We start from the raw sequence: 22,634 nt of genomic DNA, 5'->3' as shown, positions 1-22,634 counted from the left end.
TTTTGAGATATAACTGACATATAATATAATAATGATTCAATATTTGCATATATTCTGAAATCATCACCATAATAAGTCTAGTTAATTACACTTGTGTCCTTTTTAAAATCAGAGGTATTGAGGGAAAGCAGCTTCCAAACAGAATTCTCTAGTTAGTGACTAAATTACTATTCATTTCCTCCTGTATACTTTTATTACAGTAGTTTTCAAATTCAGGTGTTCACCAGATTCTTCCATGAAGCTGATTTAACACACACCTGCCACCTGCCCCAAACCTACTAGATCAAAGTCTCATAGATGCTGAGACCCGTGAAGTCTAGCGAGATACAGAAGCGTCTCTGGTTCCCTAGAAAGTGTGAAAACCACTGCTCTGTGTCATTAGGTGCTTTTTCCAAAAGGAAGCGGCAATAAAAACAAGGGGGTATATTTCAGAAATTTCTAATTAAAAGACAAATTTTAAAAAAAGAAAGACATGAATGATGACTTTCCATCCTCGTTGATGTCATTTCTTAAAGAAGACTGTTTCTCTAGAGAGCAGAGAGGAGAGACTAGAATGCGTCCAGCTCAGAGGGTAAAGCTTCAACAAATTCACTTGTCAGTTCACCTGTCCTCAAGATGTGTGACAGGACACAAAGGAGTGTCCCTGTCAGCTGCTGGGAAGAAAGAAAGTAAACACTCCCAACATGCACTGAGGCGCAGGGAGTGGCTCAGGTTCCAACACTTCCCTGCTGTGGCGACAGGGAGTGATAATTAACAGCTTCTTAGGCTGGGTGATCGTTGGAAGGGCACTGCCAGGCGCAGAGGGCGCCCTGCCGCCCCTCCTCCGGCGCCTGGCTCCGACCTCACCTCCACCTCCGGGACAGGTGAGCGAGCGCTGACTCTCCGGCGATGATCAGAGTTTGTGACTGAGCTCGGGAACAAACTCCCCGGGGCAGGTTCGGCTCCACAACTAAGGTAAAAAGTCTCCTCGTATTCACACGGTAGGAGGTGAAAAATGGGAGAAGAGGGTGAAAAAAGCGCTCTAATCCACTCCCTGAGGTCAAGTTGAGGGCAAGTTGTTAGAAAGCAAAATCCATAGGCAGCCAGGTTTGAAGGTGTGCAGAGCAGCCTGAAACCCGGACATACTTTTCCTTTTGATTTTTACAGAACACCCCTTCCTGATCCAGGTAAGCATGGACGGGCTACGGGGCGGGGGACAGGGAAGGGCTTGAAGCTAAGTGTGGCCGCCAATCTCCCCTCACTTTTTAATAGGGAATGATCTCATGTTCTTTACCTGAAATTGTGATTTTTGCCAGGAAAAGATACTAGACTCTTGCAGGACTTACTGCTTCCTCTGAATATCCTTAGGTTTGCAATGTTGCATTCAACCAGCAGACTCAGAAGGTCTTTTTAATTGAGGGTTCAGCTAAACTTTTATTATTTTCCACAAATCAAAAGAGACTTCTCTCCTACCAAAATAAAAGTTAAAAAGGATTTCTGATACAATTCAGGACTGCACCAAACAATGAAAGAATAATCATAATTAAATAGGAGTTCATGGGTTAAGGATCCAATTCTGAAGCAGGAGAGCTTTAGGTTCAAATCTTGCCTTTGTCACTTACTGATTTGTCCCTTACTTAGCAAATGACTTAACCTAGCCAAGCCTCAGTTCATCATCTATAAAATAGTCATCATAAGAGGGTGTTCCAATAGGGCTTTGGTGGGAATTAAACACTGGGCAAGCCTTCTATAAATAGCTATAAATAATTAGCATTAAGAAATTAACAGCTCTGCCAAAGTGTCCATTCAAGCAGTATGAGCTGAGCTGGTGAGACCCGACAGTATAAGGATACTGGAGTTGAACTGGTTTCCAGTGAGTGAGTCCAGGATGTGTGAGCAGATGGCAAGTAGGCAGAGCATTACCTCTGAGAAACAATGAAATTATCTGGCTTCTTGCCACTTTTCAAGTAGAGGTTGTGGTGGCCAGTTCAAACTTCTTGCTATGCTCAATCATTTTTATTTTGAAGAAGTCATACTTATATTAATCTGTTATTTCTGACTGGAGAAGGGAATGGCCACCACTCCAGTATTCTTGCCTGGAGAATTCCGTGGACAGAGGTACCTAATGGGCTATACAGTTTATGGGGTTGCAAAAAGTCAGACATGACTGAGCAACTAACAATATTAGAAACTATAATTTTTAATGAGAGAACCATTCAATCCTATGTAGTGGAACCCATCAATTTTGAGGTTTATTTATAAAAGAGACTGCCCCTGAATAACGTTGATAAAATTAGACCATATACTCCATGTTCTAATATTGTAACACATATTGTACTGTTCACAGTAAAGTGACACAGACTTTTATTTGTGTATAGACAGGCAACATGAAACATAAAAATTGATGCCTGTGTTTTGTTGGTCTTTACCACCTAAACTTAAATTACAAGGAAGTGAATTTACTTTATGAATTTTTATTTAAAGGGTACTTTTGTTATTAATAATATTGCTGATAGGTTTATTAATGTGGATAACTTTGAGGTAGAAATAAACTTAGTAGGCATGACTAACTATTGATGACATTTTATTTCTTTACTTTATTAATATAAAACATTTAAATATTTTGCAATTGAACTTAGGTTAGTAGTATTATTGTTTTAATGAATTCTGCCCTCAAATGCTGAGTTGAAAATCTGCACTGTATTTTTTTTTTCTTGAGAGGGGAAAATAACTTTTTTATCCAGTTTTATTGAAATATAATTGACATTTAGCACTGTACGAGTTTAAGTTGTACAACACAGTAATTTAACTTACATATTCATGAAATGCTCCATCATCTCACATAGATATAAAATTAAAGAAATAGAAGGAAACTTTTTACTTGTGATGAGAACTCTTAAGATTTACGCTTTTAACAACTTTCATATAGCTCTGTTGGTAAAGAATTCGCCTACATTGCAGGAGACCTCAGTTCGATTTCTGGGTAGGGAAGATCCCCTGGAGGAGGGAAATGCTACCCACTCCAGTATTCTGGCCTAGAGAATTCCATGGACTCTATAGTTCGCAAAGAGTCGGATATGGCTGAGCGACTTTCACTTTCGTATACAACATACTTCTTTATTGTATCTGTGGCTCTGATGGGTTTTTATTGCTCTGTGGGCTTTTCTCTAGCAGCGGCAAGCAGAGGCTACTGTCTAGATGTGTGCGCAAGCTTCTCATTGTGTTAGCTTGTCTTGTTGCAACCCCGGGCTCCAGAGCACAGGCTCAATAGTTGTGGGCTTATTTGTTCAGAGGAATGTGGGATCTTCCTGGATCAGGGATCAAACCGGTAACTCCTGCGTTGGAAGGTGGATTCTTTACCCCTAAGCCACCAGGGAAGCCCTATCAGCGTTGATTATATTTATCATGTTGTATATTACATCCCTAGTACTAAATTTATCTTATAATTGCAAGTTTTACCTTTTGATACTTTTATATGATTCCCTCCCGCCCCCCTTATAATTGGATATTGACTGGAGAATTGGAAATAGAATTCTATAATCTAACTAAACTGAACTGTACCACATTACTGTCATCTGAGGTGTGATTGCATTTAGCGTAGTTTAACTAAAAACTTGCAAAATAATGCAATCTATTTAGAATAAGTTATAGTACCAGTGTTCACTAAACATTTTTCAAAAAAGAAATATGCCTTTATGCTAAATAAATATTTTTAGAATTTAAGCAAGTCATTTGACTTTTTGTTTCATAATGGGCATATATCTAAATAACAAACAGTAGTCCCAACTAAAACAAATCTATTAACCATATTTGAGATTAATTTATTTAGCTACATAAATAGGTATAAATCTCCCTAAAGATTATTTTAGTATATAAATGTATTTCTACTATTTCTAATGCCTATAAAATTTTGTGATAAACTATTAAATGTTTTCATCAATCAGAAGAGAGAAATAACCAGCAGTGATTAAAACAAACTAACTTTTCTGGTTACATTTAAAATAATGTAACATATGTGTAATATATGTATAGCATGTAATTTAAGGTTTCATATTTGATACTTATTTTAACTTCCTGAAATAAGAGGTATCCTATACTTTTAATTGAAATAGAAATCTAATGCTGTCAATTTACTTGTGCAGATTCTTTGATCACAAGGCAGACAAGGAATTTAAGATTGATAGATACATGGGCTTTATATAAAAGTTTAAATTTTTAAAAACAAGTCAAGTAAGGGTCAATTGAAGGTACAACCTCTGCAAAAGAACTTCTTTTGAATGCTCTCCTTTTCACTGAAGTCTGGACTTAGAGAAGATTGGGATCTGTTGCAAAATTTAGTCTTTTAAAGACGATCAGAGATGTTATGGGGAGGGAGGTGGGAGGGGGGTTCATGTTTGGGAACGCATGTAAGAATTAAAGATTTTAAAATTAAAAAAATAAAAACTAATAACATGTAAAAAATAAATAAATAAATAAATAAATAAAAATAAAGACGATCAGGTACAGTGATTTCATCATTTCATAACATCATCTCAAGTACCAAATGAACCAGTACTACCGCTTTCAGGAGTTGAACATGAAAGCGTCTCCTTCTTAAGGGATGAGGGTGTTATCTTAGTAGCAGAGATGGTTGAAGGACATCTCCATCATCATCCCAGAGTCTAGGAAATGGAGCTCAAGAGGAGAAAGGGATCATTCTTTTGCAGCCAAATAATGAACAGGAAAAATGAGCCTTGATCCCTGTAAAGTCAACCTTAGAATTTCCTCTTGAAAACCTAGATGAAGCAGAAAATTTGGAGCTGGGTCACAGCAGCGATTCCAGAAGATGTTGTTGGCAGACTGAACAGCTCCCTCCCAGACTAAGCAGTGGCAAGGTACTCTGAATCCTGAAGGGGCTTCAAACTAGTTCACCCCTCCTACTGTTCCTGCTTTTCTCACCTCCCTGAGGGCACTCTGGGGAGAGTGGAGCACCCAGGGTTAGCACCGTGTAAATGTGCAATAGCATTCTAATGGCTTGGCATTTCAAATTAGATTCCACTGGGACTGATTGTGGGATAGTCACATAAAAATCTGGTTGCTTGATCCACATTCTGTTTAGTCCTATCTTAAAGACTATAATACATTTTTACTTGTATCTCAAAATAAACATTCCCTAACTGCAATCAATATCACCTGATAAAGTGATAATATTTATAGTCCAAAACTCAACTTTTACTATCTCTGCAAATGAAGCACACTCCTTAGAAAAAATATGGTGCCAAGTATTTCCCAGAACCCATATTTTTCTTGACTTTTTTCCTGTTTTCTAGTAATTGGATAACCGTTAGAATTACAGATGTTGTGTTTCCTTGAAGTGATATAATTGTATATGGCTCTGGATCTGAAGGAGATCAGCCCTGGGATTTCTTTGGAAGGAATGATGCTAAAGCTGAAACTCCAGTACTTTGGCCACCTCATGCGAAGAGTTGACTCATTGGAAAAGACTCTGATGCTGGGAGGGATTGGGGGCAGGAGAAGGGGACGACAGAGGATGAGATGGCTGGATGACATCACTGACTCAATGGACGTGAGTCTGAGTGAACTCCGGGAGTTGGTGATGGACAGGGAGGCCTGGCGTGCTGCGATTCATGGGGTCACAAAGAGTCGGACACGACTGAGCGACTGAACTGAACTGAACTGCTCTTCCGTACTATACGGTTTCAGGTCAGAGCTTAGAGAAAACAGCTTTATTTTAGAGTTAAATACATATTTGTAATATTCCATTGTTTTTTCAGGCCAAAATAATATTTAAAACAAAATCCTCCATGTGTACAGCCTTTAATATAATTTTACTTCATAATTGAAATACATACTTGCTATTCTAATGTGATACTCTCTAGTTACCTTTTTTTTTTAGCAATTTTTATAACGTGTGTTCTGGAGTTAGAAATGGCAACCAGCTCCAGTATTCTTGCCTGGAAAATTCCATAAACAGAGCAGCCTGACAGGTTACAGTCCATGGGGTCGCAAAGAGTTGGACCCTACTGAGCATGCAGGCATGAATTTGGTGTGTTACATAAGATATGCTCCTCATGTATGATTTAGAAAGTACATATGAAATCAAAAAGGAAATAATTATCACTCATAATTTCACAGCTTTCAGTTTCGCTGTTAATATTTTTGTACATCTCTCCATATACTGAATGACTTTTCAAGCGGCTCAGTGGTAAAGAGTCCACCTGCAGTGCTAGAGACACAAGTTCAGTCCCTGGGTCAGGAAGATCCCCTGGAGAAGGGAATGGCAACCCACTCCAGTATTCTTGCCTGGGAAGTCCCATGGACAGAGGAACCTGGCAGGCTACAGTCCATGGGGTTGCAAAGAGTCTGACTCGACTTAGCGACTGAGCACTCACATCACATACTGAACATAGAGATAGTCATTGGTTTATATTAATATATGTTTTCTCTACATATTTCCATATATACATTCACTCTAGGAGTCAAAAAAATAAAATAAGCCATCATCCTGTTCTAAAGGAAGCTAGGTAAAATAAAATATGATTAGGGAGAGAAAGCGATTAGTAATTAAAAAGCCTCAGATATTTTGCTGTGAAAGTTCAAAGGAGAAACTCTCTTTGGCTGGAGGACCCGGGGAGTTAACACATGTATTCTTCTAGCTCATTGTAAAATTATGACTGCTCTGACATTTTTTGCACCCAATGGCCTCAGGAATCAAGGGCTGCAGATAGAGATACAAATATAGGCTATGCTTCCTGGCCTAGCACGATAGCAGGCACAGAGAAGGAACTCTTGAAATATTTGTTGACATACAGAGGAGCGAACCAAGCTTCCACTTTTAAACAAGTAACCATTTAATTAATCCATGCTTGAACCTGGGAAGGTACTTTAAATGACTGGTCCTTTTGGTGTTTTATTTGGGCTTCATCTCACATCCTTTGGCCTCATTCTGGTAACTGGCCAGTTCAGGCAAGTCCACACCTATGCTGGATGCAGAGCGGGAAGAGGTGAACCACTTCAGATGCTCTCAGATGCTTCCCATCCTCAGCATTGCCCATATACGGGTGCTGACTTCTCAGGGTCAGCACCTGATTTCCTGCCTTCTCAGCGTCTTCATCCCTGCTGCCTGCTCAGACTGATTCTATCTTCCTGGTCTTCTCTCTTCCCTGTTGTGCCTCCAAGGTCTATTTTAGCCTTGACTGACCTAGTACTTCCAGGACTGTTTATTTATCCAAGATTTAATCATTTGCTTATTTAATTCTATATTGAGCTGTACTCTATGTGGACAAAATTTTAAAATAGATAGCCAAACATTGAATAAGTGATCTTATTTCCTACACAATCAAAGTCAATAAGCTCTGGCCCTAGGATGGGAGAGCCTGTAAGATTACCTCTACCAGTAAAACACTTAGATTTTTAACAACTACCTTCCTCCTCAGTCGCTCGACTTAGCAACTAAGCACTCACATCACATACTGAACATAGAGATATTCATTGGTTTATATTAATATATGTTTTCTCTACATACTTGCATATATACATTCACTCTAGGAGTCAAAAAAATAAGTTGCTAAGTCATAGTTTGTGCTTAGTCGCTCAGTCATGTCCAGCTCTTTTTGACCCCATGGACTGCAGCCCACCAGACTACTCTGTCCATGGGGATTCTTCAGGCAAGAATACTAGAGTGAGTTGCCATGCCCTCCTCCAGGGGATATTCCCAACCCACTGTTCGAACCCAGGTCTCCCGCACTGCAGGCAGATTCCTTACTGTCTGAGCGACCAGGAAAGCCCAAAGTCATAGTTTATGTTCTTCCAAAGTAATCATGAGCATTCAAAGTAAGACCCTTAGGCTTCAGACCTGTAATTTTTCTTTTTTTTTTTTCATAAATCTTTCTGCCTATTTAATCATAACCTCTGGTTATCCTCCTCTTAAGCCTTTTGAGGAAACTAGCTCAGATCCTTAAATCTACCAAGTCTTTGTAATTTAGAGGATATTCACAAGGACACTGCTGCTGCTGCTGCTAAGTCGCTTCAGTCGTGTCCAACTCTGTGCGACCCCATAGGCGGCAGCCCACCAGGCTCGGCCGTCCCTGGGATTCTCCAGGCAAGAACACTGGAGTGGGTTGCCATTGCCTTCTCCAATGCATGAAAGTGAAAAGTGAAAGTGAAGTCGCTCAGTCCTGTCCGACTCTTAGCGACCCCATGGACTGCAGCCTACCAGGCTCCTCCATCCGTGGGATTTTCCAGGCAAGAGTACTGGAGTGGGTTGCCATTGCCTTCTCCACACAAGGACACTACCAGATTTTAATTTACGATGAATCATGGTTAATAGGAATGAAAAGGGGAAACTGTTTGAATTCATAGATCTATTTCTCACTTTAGCAATTAATAATAAGCTGGGACTTTTACCAAATCACCTTATTACCTTTCAAGTATTTCAATTGTTTGAGTATTTTGCTTAGCCAACTTTTGGATTCAATCAATATTATTTCCTATTCAGTTAGCTTATAATGCTTATCAAGAAAAATGTTACCCCATTTTCATTTTCTTTCACAGATTTCATTCAACTGTCCTTCTTTCTAAGGTCAAAATAATGAAAGGACTTTTGAATTCTTATTTGTTTGTTTTGAAATTTAATTACGTCTTCTGAAGCTAGCTACAATTTGCTTCAGCATAGGTCATGAGTGACAATATAATTACATCGCAGTTGTTTGCTATCTTTAATAATACTTTAGCTAATGTTTTTATGAATACAAACAGAGTGGGGACCAATCAGGAGGCCATTGCAATGATTCTTCAGCCCATCATTGTCAATTTGCCTTTGTACTTCAGTTCAAAATATTGTCCACTTCCAGTCCTACCTAAAATACCATATTAACTATGAGGTCAAGTCAGTCACTAAATAAATATTATCTAAATTCCTTTTACGTTCTAGGCAAAATTCTAAGAAGTGGAGGACATGATTGGAAAATGATATAAGGTATAAAATGACCATGGCAATACCAGTGGGAGGCAGAGAGTGACATCACAGCAGTGTAGAAAACAGACCATGGGGAGACTGATTTGGTTCCTTCTGAGCAGAGATAAGAAGGAAGTAGAGATCTGAATCTGCAGAGATGAGGGAAAGGGGAATGGTGAGAGGAGACTGGATGACACGTGACTCCATTAGACTGCAAAGCCTGGTATTAAAGAAAGTGACTCCATTAGACTGCAAAGCCTGGTATTAAAGAAAGTTTCAGTGATGTGTTTGGAAAGGTAGGTTTCGGTGGAAATACAGAAAGCCTGAAAGTCAGGTTATGGGACTTGAGCTGTATTTGCAAAGAATGAGAGCTCGGGAATATCTGATAGCAAGATGATGTCATGATCAAAATGGCAAAAGCATAAAGGGAAATTAGTCAAGCATTCAGCTTAGAGACCATTATAATATGCCTGGTGGGACGTGCTCATAGCTTTCTAACAGATTATATAATTTCAAACTAACAATGTGCATCAGGGATGGACTAAGGGAAAATATGCATCAGGGATGGATTCTATCAAATCTCTTTTCTTCTTTTCTTTTTTTTTTTTTTGTTGGTTTTGACTACAGTGTGTGTGTTAGTCGCTCAGTAGTGTCCAATTCTTTGCGACTCCATGGACTTTAGCCCACCAGGCTGCTCTGTCCATGGGATTCTCCAGGCAAGAATACTGGAGTGGGTTGCCATGCCCTTCTCCAGGGGACCTTCCCAACCCTGGGTTCAAACCCAGGTCTCCTGCATTGCAGGTGGATTCTTTACCACCTGAGCCACCAGGGAAGCTATTCTCTTGGAAAAAGAAAACATGAAATATCTTCCACACACCTTACCCCAGCCAGAATGACCTACTTTAGAATCACCTCTCCTTCTTTTTTAAAATTTAAGAAAAAAAAATGGAATTTTTCTCTCCAGCCTATCCTTTTATTCTGGCAATAGCCCCTCTGATTCTGTAGACTTGAAGCAATGGTAATTAAATATTCAATTTCTGCAAAAGGGAATGACTAGAAAATATTATACAAAAATCTCTGGTCACACCCTAATGCCATTTATATGAAGATATAAATAAGGTTATTATTCATATCTGACCACAGTTTCCAGAGCCTGAAGGAAATCTGAAGGATGTTATGTCACACTTAATTAACCCCGCGAGTCAGAGCTTGATTTTGGCTGCCTGGCAACTTGAAATTGTGTTTGTGGAATGGGACAGGGTTCAGTCAGTTTGAATTCAATTGCTGGAACGAAAGGAATATATTCTCTTGCACAGTCATACCAAAGAGAATTCTTTCTAGAAATATTCCGAAAACAGACTTAACAAACTAGCTGATCCTTCTCTGCCTTGGGCCAGTTTTTGTAGTTTTTCAGTTTATATAGTTTTCACAGCTTCATAGTTTTCAGTTAGCATACCTTCAGACATTGCTCTAAAATTTCTTCTCTACTTTAACTAGCTTGTGTTCTCATGTTGTCTCCCAAATTTCAATGATTGCAAAATGCCTCTTTTTGGATCACATAAGCCTTTGGGAATTTAATATCTTTTTAAAGAAAATAACACTTGGCTGCTATATAAACAGAACTTTTAAACTAGATAGAAGTTTTCACAGGTGTCTAGATATTTAACTTAAAAATATAGCAAGATATTTAATTTTTTTTCAAAAATACCTGGAAATTTTACTACAAAATCTAAAACCAAGAAGACTTCTGAAATATTATTTCAACCAGGCAGAATTCCTCAAGGAGCTTCTCTTTTTTTTCCTTTTTATACTTCTCAATAAAGCATAAGCTCGGCATCAGGAAACAGCTGCTTCAAACACCCTGAGCCCATCTGGGCATTTATGAAGAGATGGAGCAGGAGGGTGACTTTTAAATCACTGAAACCTGCTAGCATCAGAACTGTGGATAAACTGAAAAAATGAAGAAAATTCTTCTCATGTATTCCAAATCAAATCTAAAAATTCAGAGTAGGGTTCCTTATAATGAGAGTTATGCCAAATTTAAACATACTGGTGGGTACATTCATTACTGGGAGCATAGCTAGGTACAGCCATCAGCTGGAAAGTGACTGTCAGCACAACTTTGATCCAGGATCTCACTTACACATTTGCAAATCATTAGCATTTACCATGGGCCAACACTGTACTTTGTATGGTCCTTTGATATCCAGCCCCTTGTTCTACCTTTCTCTCTTCCCATTTCTCTGTCACACAGTTAGTTTCTCAAATTGATCACCAAGGGGAAATCTGTATGTCAAGCTAAGTATTTTTGACTCATCTACTGTTTCCTAGTATGCCCTCTTTATCATCTTTCTTTAGTGGGTCAAAATAAAATTATGTGTTCCTCTTCCTTCACTGGCTACACTGGTGGCTCAGCTGGTAAAGAATCCTCCTGCAATGCAGGAGACCTGGGTTTGATCCCTGGGTTGGGAAGATCCCCTGGAGAAGGGAAAGGGTACCCGCTCCAGTATTCTTGGGCTTCCTTTGTGGCTCAGCTGGTAAAGAATCCTCCTGCAATGCAGGAGACCTGGGTTCAATCCTGGGGTTGGGAAGATTTCCTGGAGAAGGAATAATACCCACTCCAGTATTCTGACCTGGCGAATTCCATGGACTGTATGGTCCGTGGGGTCACAAAGAGTCAGACACAACTAAGCGACTTTCACTTCACTTCATTTCCTTTACTAATATTTTCCATAAAGTAAATGAAGAATATAATTTTCAATTTAAAATAAGAAATGGTTATCAAATAGCATAAAAATGGATTTTTTTTTCTTAAAAGCACATACTGAGTAATGAGAATGGAATGAAACACCTAAATATCTTAAAGATTATATGGAGGTGGTAGAGAGGAATGGAAGGGACAGAAGAAACATGTTATTACTTGTTCCCAAAACAAATTATTCTGTGAAAAATGGGTTTACAGGATGCTATTTAATACCCACTCAAAGTGAGTTGTAGTTAAAACTCTGAACTCTAAGTTTATTTTCTTAAAATTGAAGATTGTGGAAAACATTTCGCTTATCCTCAATATTAATTCCCTTGGATGTAGGAAAAATATATCTTTGAAAAAAATCGTAAAATAGACAAATCTGTAGAAAATCAACAATATTTAATCCATACAACCTTTTTGCAAACTTCAGAAAGAACATTGGTGAAAAGGAAAAACAGGAAACAAACATATTCAGACCTTGCTTCAAATAATTTGTTCCACTACTTTCTGTTTGAAATGGAGATAATAATGGCCCTTCCTTGCTAGGGAGGCCTGAGGAGTAAATGAGATACTACCTATCAAATGCTCACATACAAAGTATGAGATTCAAAGCAGACACATGGTAAAAAGTCTGTTTACTTCCCTCTCCAATCTAACCTTCATGCTCACATACACAAAACACTACTTAAAAACTGCCCCCAGAATATTTTTACACACTAGGGAGTTAACAAACAATTTCAATGTAAACTAGAGACTAATTTATGAATGTATCCAGGAACATACCATTAATATTATTCTAATGTTTTAGGGCAGCCTCAGATGATCTCAGAAAGGGGCAGAAGAAGACAATGATGGCTTACCAGCCTTCCTCTTGGATCTTCATCAATGAAAGGACATTCATTACTGGGTAACTATACACCTACAGCTATATACCTTATATATTATTCTGGTCATCAGTCATTTGTGGGTTATACCTTATGTTTATTATGCCTTATGTCATTCTAACCATCATTTTAAAACTTCGGCTGTATTGAAAAAAAACTGGAAAATGACATCGTTACCTTTTCTAACTATTCTCATTTTTCTATAAAAAGAACCCAGTGATATATATATTATAAAAATTATGTAAGGGCTTTGTAAAATATTTCAGAACATATGAGATTAACAGTGTCTAAATTTGGTTTCTCCACAGGAATTATAATAAAGTCTAAATGTATATCAATAAAAAAGCATGACATATGATCCACAAGATCAATGATACAAATTATCAGTTGAGACTTTGAATAACAAATTAAGTAAATAAGTTCCTGAAGACTGCAAAGCCATAGCCTATCATGGAACAATCACTCTATTTCATAAGTAGTGGTCTAATGTCACCAAAAGCTAAATTTCTATGTTCATAGTTGGCACAGTTCTCAGGAGCAGCATTCAGTAAAAGATCTAAGACTCGTCATAAATGATGTATCAAAGAATTAGCCCACAGGCCTGAACCAGACTTTCCTGTCCTGTTCTGTCCTTCCCTTCCTTGCTCTTCAGGACACGCTTCATTATTTACTATTTCCCTCTTGGTGTTAGATTATGTAATAGATGACCAGTAGCTATAGTTATTTTCTTATACACAGCAAATAGCATACATCATGTTAGTTTAGGTATAATAGAGCAGGGATTTGAAAACTTTAAGAGTAGAGATAAAAATGAACCTGGCTGAGCTAAAGCAGAAGCTGAATAAGAGAAAGACACAAAGGTAAGGAAAAAAAAAAAAGTGGCCCTGAAACATGACCCATGTCTTACAGGGAAGAGAAACAAAGCCAAAAAAATGATAAAGTAGTATAAATGGTGCAGGACTGCACAATGGGAAAGCAAAGAGAAAAATTTGGTTAAAATGGAATCGAAGCCACAGGTAGAGGATGAGCAAGAAGTGAGAAGGCAGAACACAAAAGACAGAGAATTCACTCATTCATTCCTCAGATACTAGTTAACTGCTCCCTGTGGACAGGTGCTCTTGTGGACCCTGAGAGTTCAGGAATGAATGAAACAAACCCTTGCCCTCATGGATGTGCTAAGTCACTCAGTTCTGTCCAACTCTTTGCGACCCCATGGACTGTAGCCCACCAAGCTCCTCCATCCACGGGACTCACCAGGCAAGAATACTGGAGTGGGTTGCTATTCCTCCTCCAGGGGATCTTCCTGACCCAGCAATCAAACTTGCATCTCCTGCAGTGTCAGTCACTCAGTCAGTCAGTTCTGTCGCTCAGTCATGTCCCACTTTTTTTGACCTCATGGACTGCAGTACCCCAGGCCTCCCTGTCCATCACCAGCTCCTGGAGTTTACTCAAATTCATGTCCATTGAGGCGGTGATGCCATCCAACCATCTCATCCTCTGTCGTCCTCTTCTCCTCCCACCTTCAAACTTTCCCAGCATCAGGGTCTTTTTAAATGAATCAGTTCTTTGCATCAGGTGGCCAAAGTATTGGAGTTTCAGCTTCAGCATCAGTCCTTCCAATGAATATTCAAGACTGATTTCCTTTAGGATAGACTGGTTGGATCTCCTTGCAGTCCAAAGGACTCTCAAGAGTCTTCTCCAATACCACACTTCAAAAGCATCAATTCTTCGGAGCTCAGCTTTCTTTATAGTACAGCTCTCACATGCATATATGACTACTTGAAAAACCATAGCTTTGACTAGATGGACCTTTGCTGGAAAAGTAAGATCTCTGCTTTTATTAATGTCTCAGCCTATTAATGCTGTCTAGGTTAGTCATAGCTTTTCTTCCAAGGAACAAGGGTCTTTAATTTCACAGCTGCAGTCACCATCTAGAGTGGTTTTGGAGCCCAAGAAAATAAATTCTGTCACTGTTTCCACTGTTTCCCCATCTATTTCCCATGAAGTGATGGGACTGGATGCCATGGTCTTTTTCTGAATGTTGAGTTTTAAGCCAACTTTTTCACTCTCCTCTGTCACTTTCATCAAGAGGCTCTTTATTTCATCTTCACTTTCTGCCAAAAGGGTGGTGTCATCTGCATATCTGAGGTTATTGGTATTTCTCCTGGCAATCTTGATTCCAGCTTGTGCTTCATGCAGCCCAGCATTTCTCATGATGTACTCTGCATAGAAGTTAAATAAGCAGAGTGACAACATACAGCCTTGACGTACTCCTTTCCCTATTTGGAACCAGTCTGTTGTTCCATGTCCAGTTCTAACTGTTGCTTCCTGACCTGCATACAGATTTCTCAAGAGGCAGGTCAGGTGGTCTGGTATTCCCATCTCTTTCAGAATTTTCCACAGTTTGTTGTGATCCACACAGTCAAAGGCTTTGGCATAGTCAATAAAGCAGAAATAGATGTTTTTTCTGGAACTCTCTTGCTTTATCTATGATCCAGTATATGGTGGCAATTTGATCTCCGGTTTCTCTGCCTTTTCTAAAACCAGCTTAAACATCTGCAGGTTCATGGTTCATGTACTGTTGAAGCCTGGCTTGGAGAATTTTGAGCATTACTTTACTGGCATGTGAAATGAGTGCAATTGTGCAGCAGTTTCAGCATTCTTTGGCATTGCCTTTCTTTGGGATTGGAATGAAAACTGACCTTTTCCAGTCCTGTGGCCACTGTTGAGTTTTCCAAATTTGTTGCCATAATTGAGTGCAGCACTTTCACAGCATCATCTTTTAGGATTTGAAATAGCTCGACTGGAATTCCATCACCTCCACTAGCTTTGTTCTTAGTAATACTTCCTGAGGCCCATGTTACTTCACATTCCAGGATGTCTGGCTCTGGGTGAATGATCACACCATCATGATTATCTGGGTCATGAAGATCTTTTTTGTACAGTTCCTCTGTGTATTCTTGCCACTTCTTCTTAATATCTTCTGCTTTGTTAGCTACATACGATTTCTGTCCACTATTGAGCCCATCTTCACATCAATGTTCCCTTGGTATCTCTAATTTTCTTGACGAGATCTCTAGTCTTTCCTATTCTATTGTTTTCCTCTATTTCTTTGCACTGATCACTGAGGATGGCTTTCTTATCTCTCCTTGCTATTCTTTGGAACTCTGCATTCAGATGGGTATATCTTTCCTTTTCTCCTTTGCCTTTAGCTTCTCTTCTTTTCATAGCTATTTGTAAGGCCTCTTCAGACAACCATTTTGCCTTTTTGCATTTCTTTTTCTTGGGGATGGTCTTGATCCCTGCCCCCTGTGCAATGTCACAAACCTCCATCCATAGTTCTTCAGGCACTCTGTCTATCAGATCTAATCCCTTGAATCTATTTCTCACTTCTACCATATAATCATAAGGGATTTGATTTAGATCATACCTGAATGGTATAGTGATTTTCCCCACTTTCTTCAATTTAAGTCTGAATTTGGCAATAAGGATTTCATGATCTGAGCCACAGTCAGCTCCTGGTCTTGTTTTTGCTGACTGTATAGAGCTTCTCCATCTTTGGCTATAAAGAATATAATCAGTCTGATTTTGGTGTTGACCATCTGGTGATGTCCATGTGTAGAGTCTTCTCTTGTGTTGTTGGAAGAGAGTTTTTGCTATGATGAGTGTGTTCTCTTGGAAAAACTCTGTTAATTTTTGCCCTGCTTCATTCTTTACTCCAAGGCCAAATTTGCCTTTTATTCCATGTATCTCTTGACTTCCTACTTTTGCATTCCAGTCCCTTTTAATGAAAAAGACATATTTTTTTTAGGTGCTACTTCTAGAAGGTCTTGTGGGTCTTCATAGAACCATTCAACTTCAGTTTCTTCAGCATTACTGGTCAGGGCATAGACTTGGATTACTGTAATATTAAATTGTTTGCCTTGAAAATGAACAGAGATCATTCTGTCATTTTTGAGATTGCATCCAAGTACTGCATTTTGGACTCTTTTGTTGACTATGATGGCTACACCATTTCTTCTAAGGCATTCTTGCCCACAGTAGCAGATATAATGGTCATCTGAGTTAAATTCACCCATTCCAGTCCATTTTAGTTCACTAATTCCTAAAATGTCGACATTCACTCTTGCCATCTCCTGTTTCCAATTTGCCTTGATTCATGGACCTAATATTCCAGGTTCCTACACAATATTGCTCTTTATAGCATTGGATTTTTCTTCCATCACTAGTCACATTCACAACTGGGTATTGGTTCTTCTTTGGCTCCATCTCTTCATTCTTTCTGGATTCATTTCTCCGCTGATCTCCAGTAGCATATTGGACACCTACCGACCTGGGGAGTTCATCTTTCTGTGTTCTTTGTCATACTGTTCATGGGGTTCTCAAGGCAAGAATACTGAAGTGGTTTGCCATTCCTTTCCCCAGTGGACCACATTTTGTCAGAACTCTCCGCCACGACCCGTCCATCTTGGGTGGCCCTACACAGCATGGCTCATAGTTTTATTGAGTTAGACAAGGCTGTGGTCCATGTGATCAGGTTGGTTAGTTTTCTGTGATTGCAGTGTCAGGCTGGTTCTTTACTGCTTGCACCACCTGGGAAGTCCCTACCCTCATGGGGCTGCCTCCTAAAAAAGGGAACCAGTATGTAGGATAAGTATTAAATAGCATGCACTATGAGATGCTGAAAGATATGTAGGATAAAAATAAAGCTGGAAAGGGAGTAACGATCACTGGGGGTGGAGACCAGTGAGTTAGGATTTCATATAAGATGGCCAGGAAAGGCCTCAAGGAGGAGGTAGCCTTGGGAGAAAAGCCTGAAGGAAGTGAGTGAATAAGCTGTGTTGGTATCTAGCTGGAAGGCTTCCAGGAAAGGGGATGCTAAGTTCACAGCCCTGAGGCAGTTACAGGCCTGTAAGAGTGGAGGAAGCCAGTGTGGAAAGTGAAATAGGGAGGACAGTAGGAGAAGGTGAGGTCAGAGATACAATGGGGCCAGAATACGTAGGGCCTCGTAGGCCATTGAGACTTTGTCTTTCCCACTTAAAAGATGAGACCCATTGAAGAATATTGAGTATGTGAGTTTCTGGATCAGTCTGGTTGCTCTCTTAAGGACAAACCAAAGAGGAGACAAGAGTAGGAGCAGAGAAACTATTGAGAAACTTGGAGTCCAGAGTAGAGATGATGGTGGCTTGGACCAAGGTGACAGTGGCAGAGATAGAGGGAAAAAACAGTCAGATTCTAGGTATATTTTGAAGGGAAGGACAATAGAAAATCCTGAAGGATTAGATGTGGGGTATGAGAACAATTAAGGACGATATCAAGGATTGGATCTAGAAGGATGGAGTGAACACTTGCTGACATTATAAAGACTACAAGAGGACCACATTTGGGGTAGAAGATCAGGAGTTCAGTCCTAAACATGTTATTTTTGATAATTACTAATATCACCAAGGGAATAAGTATGAACAGAGAAGATTCAAGGTCCAAGGGTAGAAAAGAGCAAAATGAAGGAGGAAAAGTAGAAAACAAGAAGGCAAGGCTTTGGATGGAAAGTGGGCAGAAGGAATGTGGGCACAGAACAGAGAGGAAGAGCAGCAATATAATGGGTATGTATATAAAGCACTTTGGGATGTCAACGCAGCTAACATTTTGATGGAGATAAAAGAAGGAAGTTGAGGAAATGGGAAATTGAAATGAAAGAAAAATTACGCTTTAAAATAAGTGCAGATGATTGATCATGAAAGGGAGACAAGGTAACATCTATATAAAACCAAAGGTGAGAGAGACAGAAAGACCCTAGAGAGAAGTAAGATGGACATTGTTAAAAGTACCTGAAAGATGATAGTTTGGGAAGAGAAAAGGGTGATGATAAAAGGATGTGAGTGATCTGCAGGAGAAGCAGGAAGCAAATGAGATTCAAGACAGAGAGATGATGGAGAAGATGGGAGATGCTGTGAATAAAAGGGAAGAAGCTCACAAGAGGGTGGGCAGAACAGGGTAAGAGCCACTGGATAGCCTCAAGAAAGCCCTCGTACACCATGTGCCTCTTCCCCCCAAAATTACAGAAGCAACAAAGAAAGTGAAAGAAAGAAAGTGAAGTCGCTCAGGCGTGTCTGACTCTTTGCGACCCCGTGGACTGTACCCCACCAGGCTCCTCCGTCCATGGGATTCTCCAGGCATGAATACTGGAGTGGGTTGCCATTTCCTTCTCCAGGGGATCTTCCTGACCCGGGGATCGAATCCAGGTCTCCCACATTGCAGGCAGACGCTTTAACCTCTGCGCCACCAGGGAAGCAACAAAGGTGTCTCCAAAGACATAGCCCTGGGTCTACACCACTGTTTATTTGTGCATAAATGCCTTTCATGCAGAGTAAGTTCAACAAACCAGGAAAACACATTTACCACACCAGGAGAGAAGTTTCAAGAAGAAACATTACACAGCATAAGAGAAGAATGTACAAACCCATGTATATATTTTCCTGTTATTCAACTCTGCCTAATTCAGGTTAGTCTGTGAAATCCTGATTCTTACCCTCCATCCACTCCAGGGCATTACTAAGCCACACCTCAGGCCACCTCTCAGTCTGAAACTACAATAATTTTCATTTTCTTCAGCTAGACAGCTGCTCTTCAACTCCTGAATTCCCAAGGAAGCAAGATCCTTTCTCACTCACAGCTTTAGATTTACCCTTGTTGTTTAGTTGCTAAGTCATCTGACTCTTTTGCGACCCCATGAACTGTAGCCCACCAGGCTCCTCTGTCCATGGAATTTCCCTGGCAAGAATACTAGAATGGGTTGCCATTTCCTTCTCCAGGGATCTTCCTGATCCGGGGATCGAACCCACATCTCCTGCATTGCAGGTGGATACTTTACCACTGAGCCATCAGGGAAGCCCAGAACCCTTGTCATGAGATTAAAATACTCTCTAAACAGGCACCACCTAACCCAAATAGGAATCCAAAGTCCCCTTCTGCATTCACTGGCGTCTCTTTGAACTAGGATCTCTCTTCCTCTACAAAACCTCAAGACAAACGTCATAGAGAAGCCCCAGTGCCCTCCCTAACTCAGGTCTGCTCTGAGGGGCAGTCCTGTTCTTCCCAGTCCTGCTATTTGTACACATGTGTTTCTCTTTATTCTCAGCCTTGAATCATCTGTTTCTCTAGAACAGCTTCCTTCCACCTTCATGAAACTTTGTTCTGTTCTAAATTGATGTATGTTAATCTCATTTGTATCTTAATGATAACTTCTCCTCCTGGACATCATGTTCCTTTTATTCATCTGTCTAATCACAGTATGAATATCAAGGATTTCACTGAAATTAACACCTATTCCATACCCTGGTTGTCACCAGGTCAACTTTGGGTTCCTTTATAATATTTTAGTTTCCCAGTCTCAGCTCCTTACTTTTTGCATGAAATCCTCCCTGAACTGCATTAAGACTTTAACTAGCCCATTAATTACTTGTGTATTTGTTCTTTGAAAATATTTCCCGATTATGGAAGTAGGATTATTTTATAAATTATTGTTTTTATATATTTATTTCATAAACTGAGAAAATATAGAAACATATAGACTGAAAGGATAAAAATTATCCATAATTTTACTACTCAAAAAAAAAAGGTTTAATTTTGTCATGTTCCTCATCTTCTAAGGATTCTGTTTTATACAGTTGACATTATACTGTGTCTTGTTTTATACACCTGGCATTACCAATATTTCCCCATACAATTAAAATGATCTTCCTGAAGATGATTTTAATGACATTATATCACTCAATAGCATATAATATGTCATAATATAATCATTCCTTTAATTTTGATCCTCAAGATGGCTCCAATATTTTGAATGCACTAGGACTAGTTCACACAGAGAAGGAAAGGGCAACCCACTCCAGTGTTCTTGCCTGGAGAATCCCAGGGATGGGGGAGCCTGGTGGGCTGCCGTCTGTGGGGTCACACAGAGTTGGACATGACTGAAGCGACTTAGCAGCAGCAGCAGCAGTTCACACAGAAGTAGAATTCCTGAATCAAAGTATACAAGTAAATCTAATATTATTGTTACAGATTAGCTTTCTAAAAATGCTTGATGAGCCTTCTCTCCCACCAACAGCTTGAGGCTTCCTGGCTTGTCTCATAATATATGCTTGGTTTCCCAAGGTAGAATGTAAACCCTTTGAAGGTAAGACCTGGTATCTTTTACAGCTTCTTTCCCAAGGTGAGATACCTAGATGACTTTGCTACATGAGATGATTTTAGGTTAAGCATAAATAATTGATTTTTATTTAAACACTTATGGAAAATATTAGAAAAATGTAATTAGCACATGAAATCTTTGATTCCACAAACATTATTTCTTAGGACAAATAAAAGCTTACTTAAACGGAGAATCAACTAAGCAGCTTAGTTGGGTGTCAGTCACACACAACCACAGAGTTCTAACAATAAAAAATACCTATCCTGAAGCACATGCTATCAGAACACTCTCACTTTATAATGCGTTATGGTTTTAAATTTTATTCTTTAAATAAGACTGAAAATTTAAGAGGAAAGGGTGGTGCTTCATATATAATTCTGAAAATATGAACTCAATAAATAATACATGATTGTTGAGTAAATATGTAAAAAGAAGTCAACTAGAAAAATATTAAGTGACAACAGATGATACTTGGGAGTTGGTCAAACTCATAAAAGCAGTACGTAAGTAATTATTTTGAACAGCCCAGCCATAGCCCTCAGCCAGAATGGAGCAATCATTTTCCCACAAAGTAGCCTTAAAGTCAGCATTTTGTAATTTTTTTAATCTCTGAAAATACTTTTATAAATGCATTCTAATAATTAGGAATATAAGAGAAAAAGAAAACTAACCATATTGGAGAACTTATATACACTCCCATTTTATAATTGGCCTATAACCGAGTATAGGTTTCCTATGTGGCTGAGTGGTAAAGAATCCACCTGGTAATGCAGGAGACGCAAGAGACTCAGGTTTGATCCCTGGGTCAGGAAGATCCCCTGGAGTAGGAAATGGCAACCTGCGCCAGTATTGTTGCCCTGGAAAATTCCATGGACAGAGGAGCCTGGTGAGCTATACAGTCCAGGGGGTTGCAAAAAGTCGGACACGACTGAGCAACCGAGCACACGTCATGATGAAATATGTCACAATGAAACCACATATTTGGGGGAGGATATTTCTGAAGAAGTGTCTGGATTTCCAGCAACCCTTATTTTGCATCGTATTTTACATTGACTAAATTAGAGACTTGCAGTTTATCTTCTATAGGCTAGAGCTCCTTTCAGGCCCTAGTATCCATGTAATACTCGTATTCTAGATGGTAAAGTAACATAGCCTTTACACAAACGCCAGACGAGAAAATAGTGTTTCTCAAAATGTAGTCATGGGCCACTTGCCTCCTGATTAAGATATTTGTTAACAAGCAGATGCTATGGTCCACCCCAGTGTTAATCAGGTGACTTTGATGCAGTACTGAAGCCTAGAAACTACTGCTTAGAGGAGGAAGAGATTAAAGTTTGAGAATTTCTGGACACCTGAAATAAATTTCTGGAATTCAGGAAAATCTTTACAAACTAGTCACCAGAAATTATAGTGATACGACTGATTACCTACAACATCCAACTTGTCATAAACCTGACAAACACCTCCATTCATTTATTCACTTAAGTAGTTATTCAGCTCCCACTCTGCAACAGGGATTGTTCTGGCAAACAAGGCAGGAGTCACCAACTTAAGGGATGTTTATTTTCATGGAGAGAAATACATAAAAATGATGAAGACTAGTAAAAAAAGTCCTTAATGAGAAATTTGCTTTCAGCAGATTTCATGAGAACTATATGTGATCTGTGAAATAAGAGGTCTTGATTTAATAGCACAGTAAGCAATAGAACATTTATGTCTTAGTATTGGATTAGAGTTTGGAAACTTCTCTGAGTGAAGGGCGTTGGCAGAAGTTAACTTCATGCTCAAGTAACTAAGGTTCCAGTTGCTATTTCCTTGCCTGGGGTTATCGCTGCTCTGTTGTTTCACCTGGTAAATATTCTAAGTGAGCTGAGT

The 22,634-nt window shown here is 39.3% G+C and overlaps 1 protein-coding gene across 4 annotated transcripts in view; it reads left to right on the top strand.

Annotated features, from left to right (window-relative positions):
* RASSF6 (Ras association domain family member 6) overlaps nucleotides 708-22,634 on the top strand; it is a 68,199-nt gene continuing 46,272 nt past the window's right edge. For 2 of the 4 annotated variants that reach the window (XM_013964716.2, XM_005681748.3), the window contains exons 1-2: nucleotides 708-954; nucleotides 12,493-12,591. In XM_013964716.2, the coding sequence (XP_013820170.2) occupies nucleotides 12,533-12,591 (59 nt within the window). In that variant the 5' untranslated portion in view covers nucleotides 708-954; nucleotides 12,493-12,532. Of the gene's footprint in view, nucleotides 955-4,758; nucleotides 4,854-12,492; nucleotides 12,592-22,634 lie in introns of all 4 variants that reach the window. The other 2 variants (XM_018049568.1, XM_018049569.1) reach the window with 2 other exon arrangements.

The sequence above is a fragment of the Capra hircus genome, chromosome 6, assembly GCF_001704415.2.
Source record: "Capra hircus breed San Clemente chromosome 6, ASM170441v1, whole genome shotgun sequence".
Lineage (NCBI taxonomy): Eukaryota > Metazoa > Chordata > Mammalia > Artiodactyla > Bovidae > Capra > Capra hircus.
This window is presented reverse-complemented; position numbering and strand designations above follow the sequence as displayed.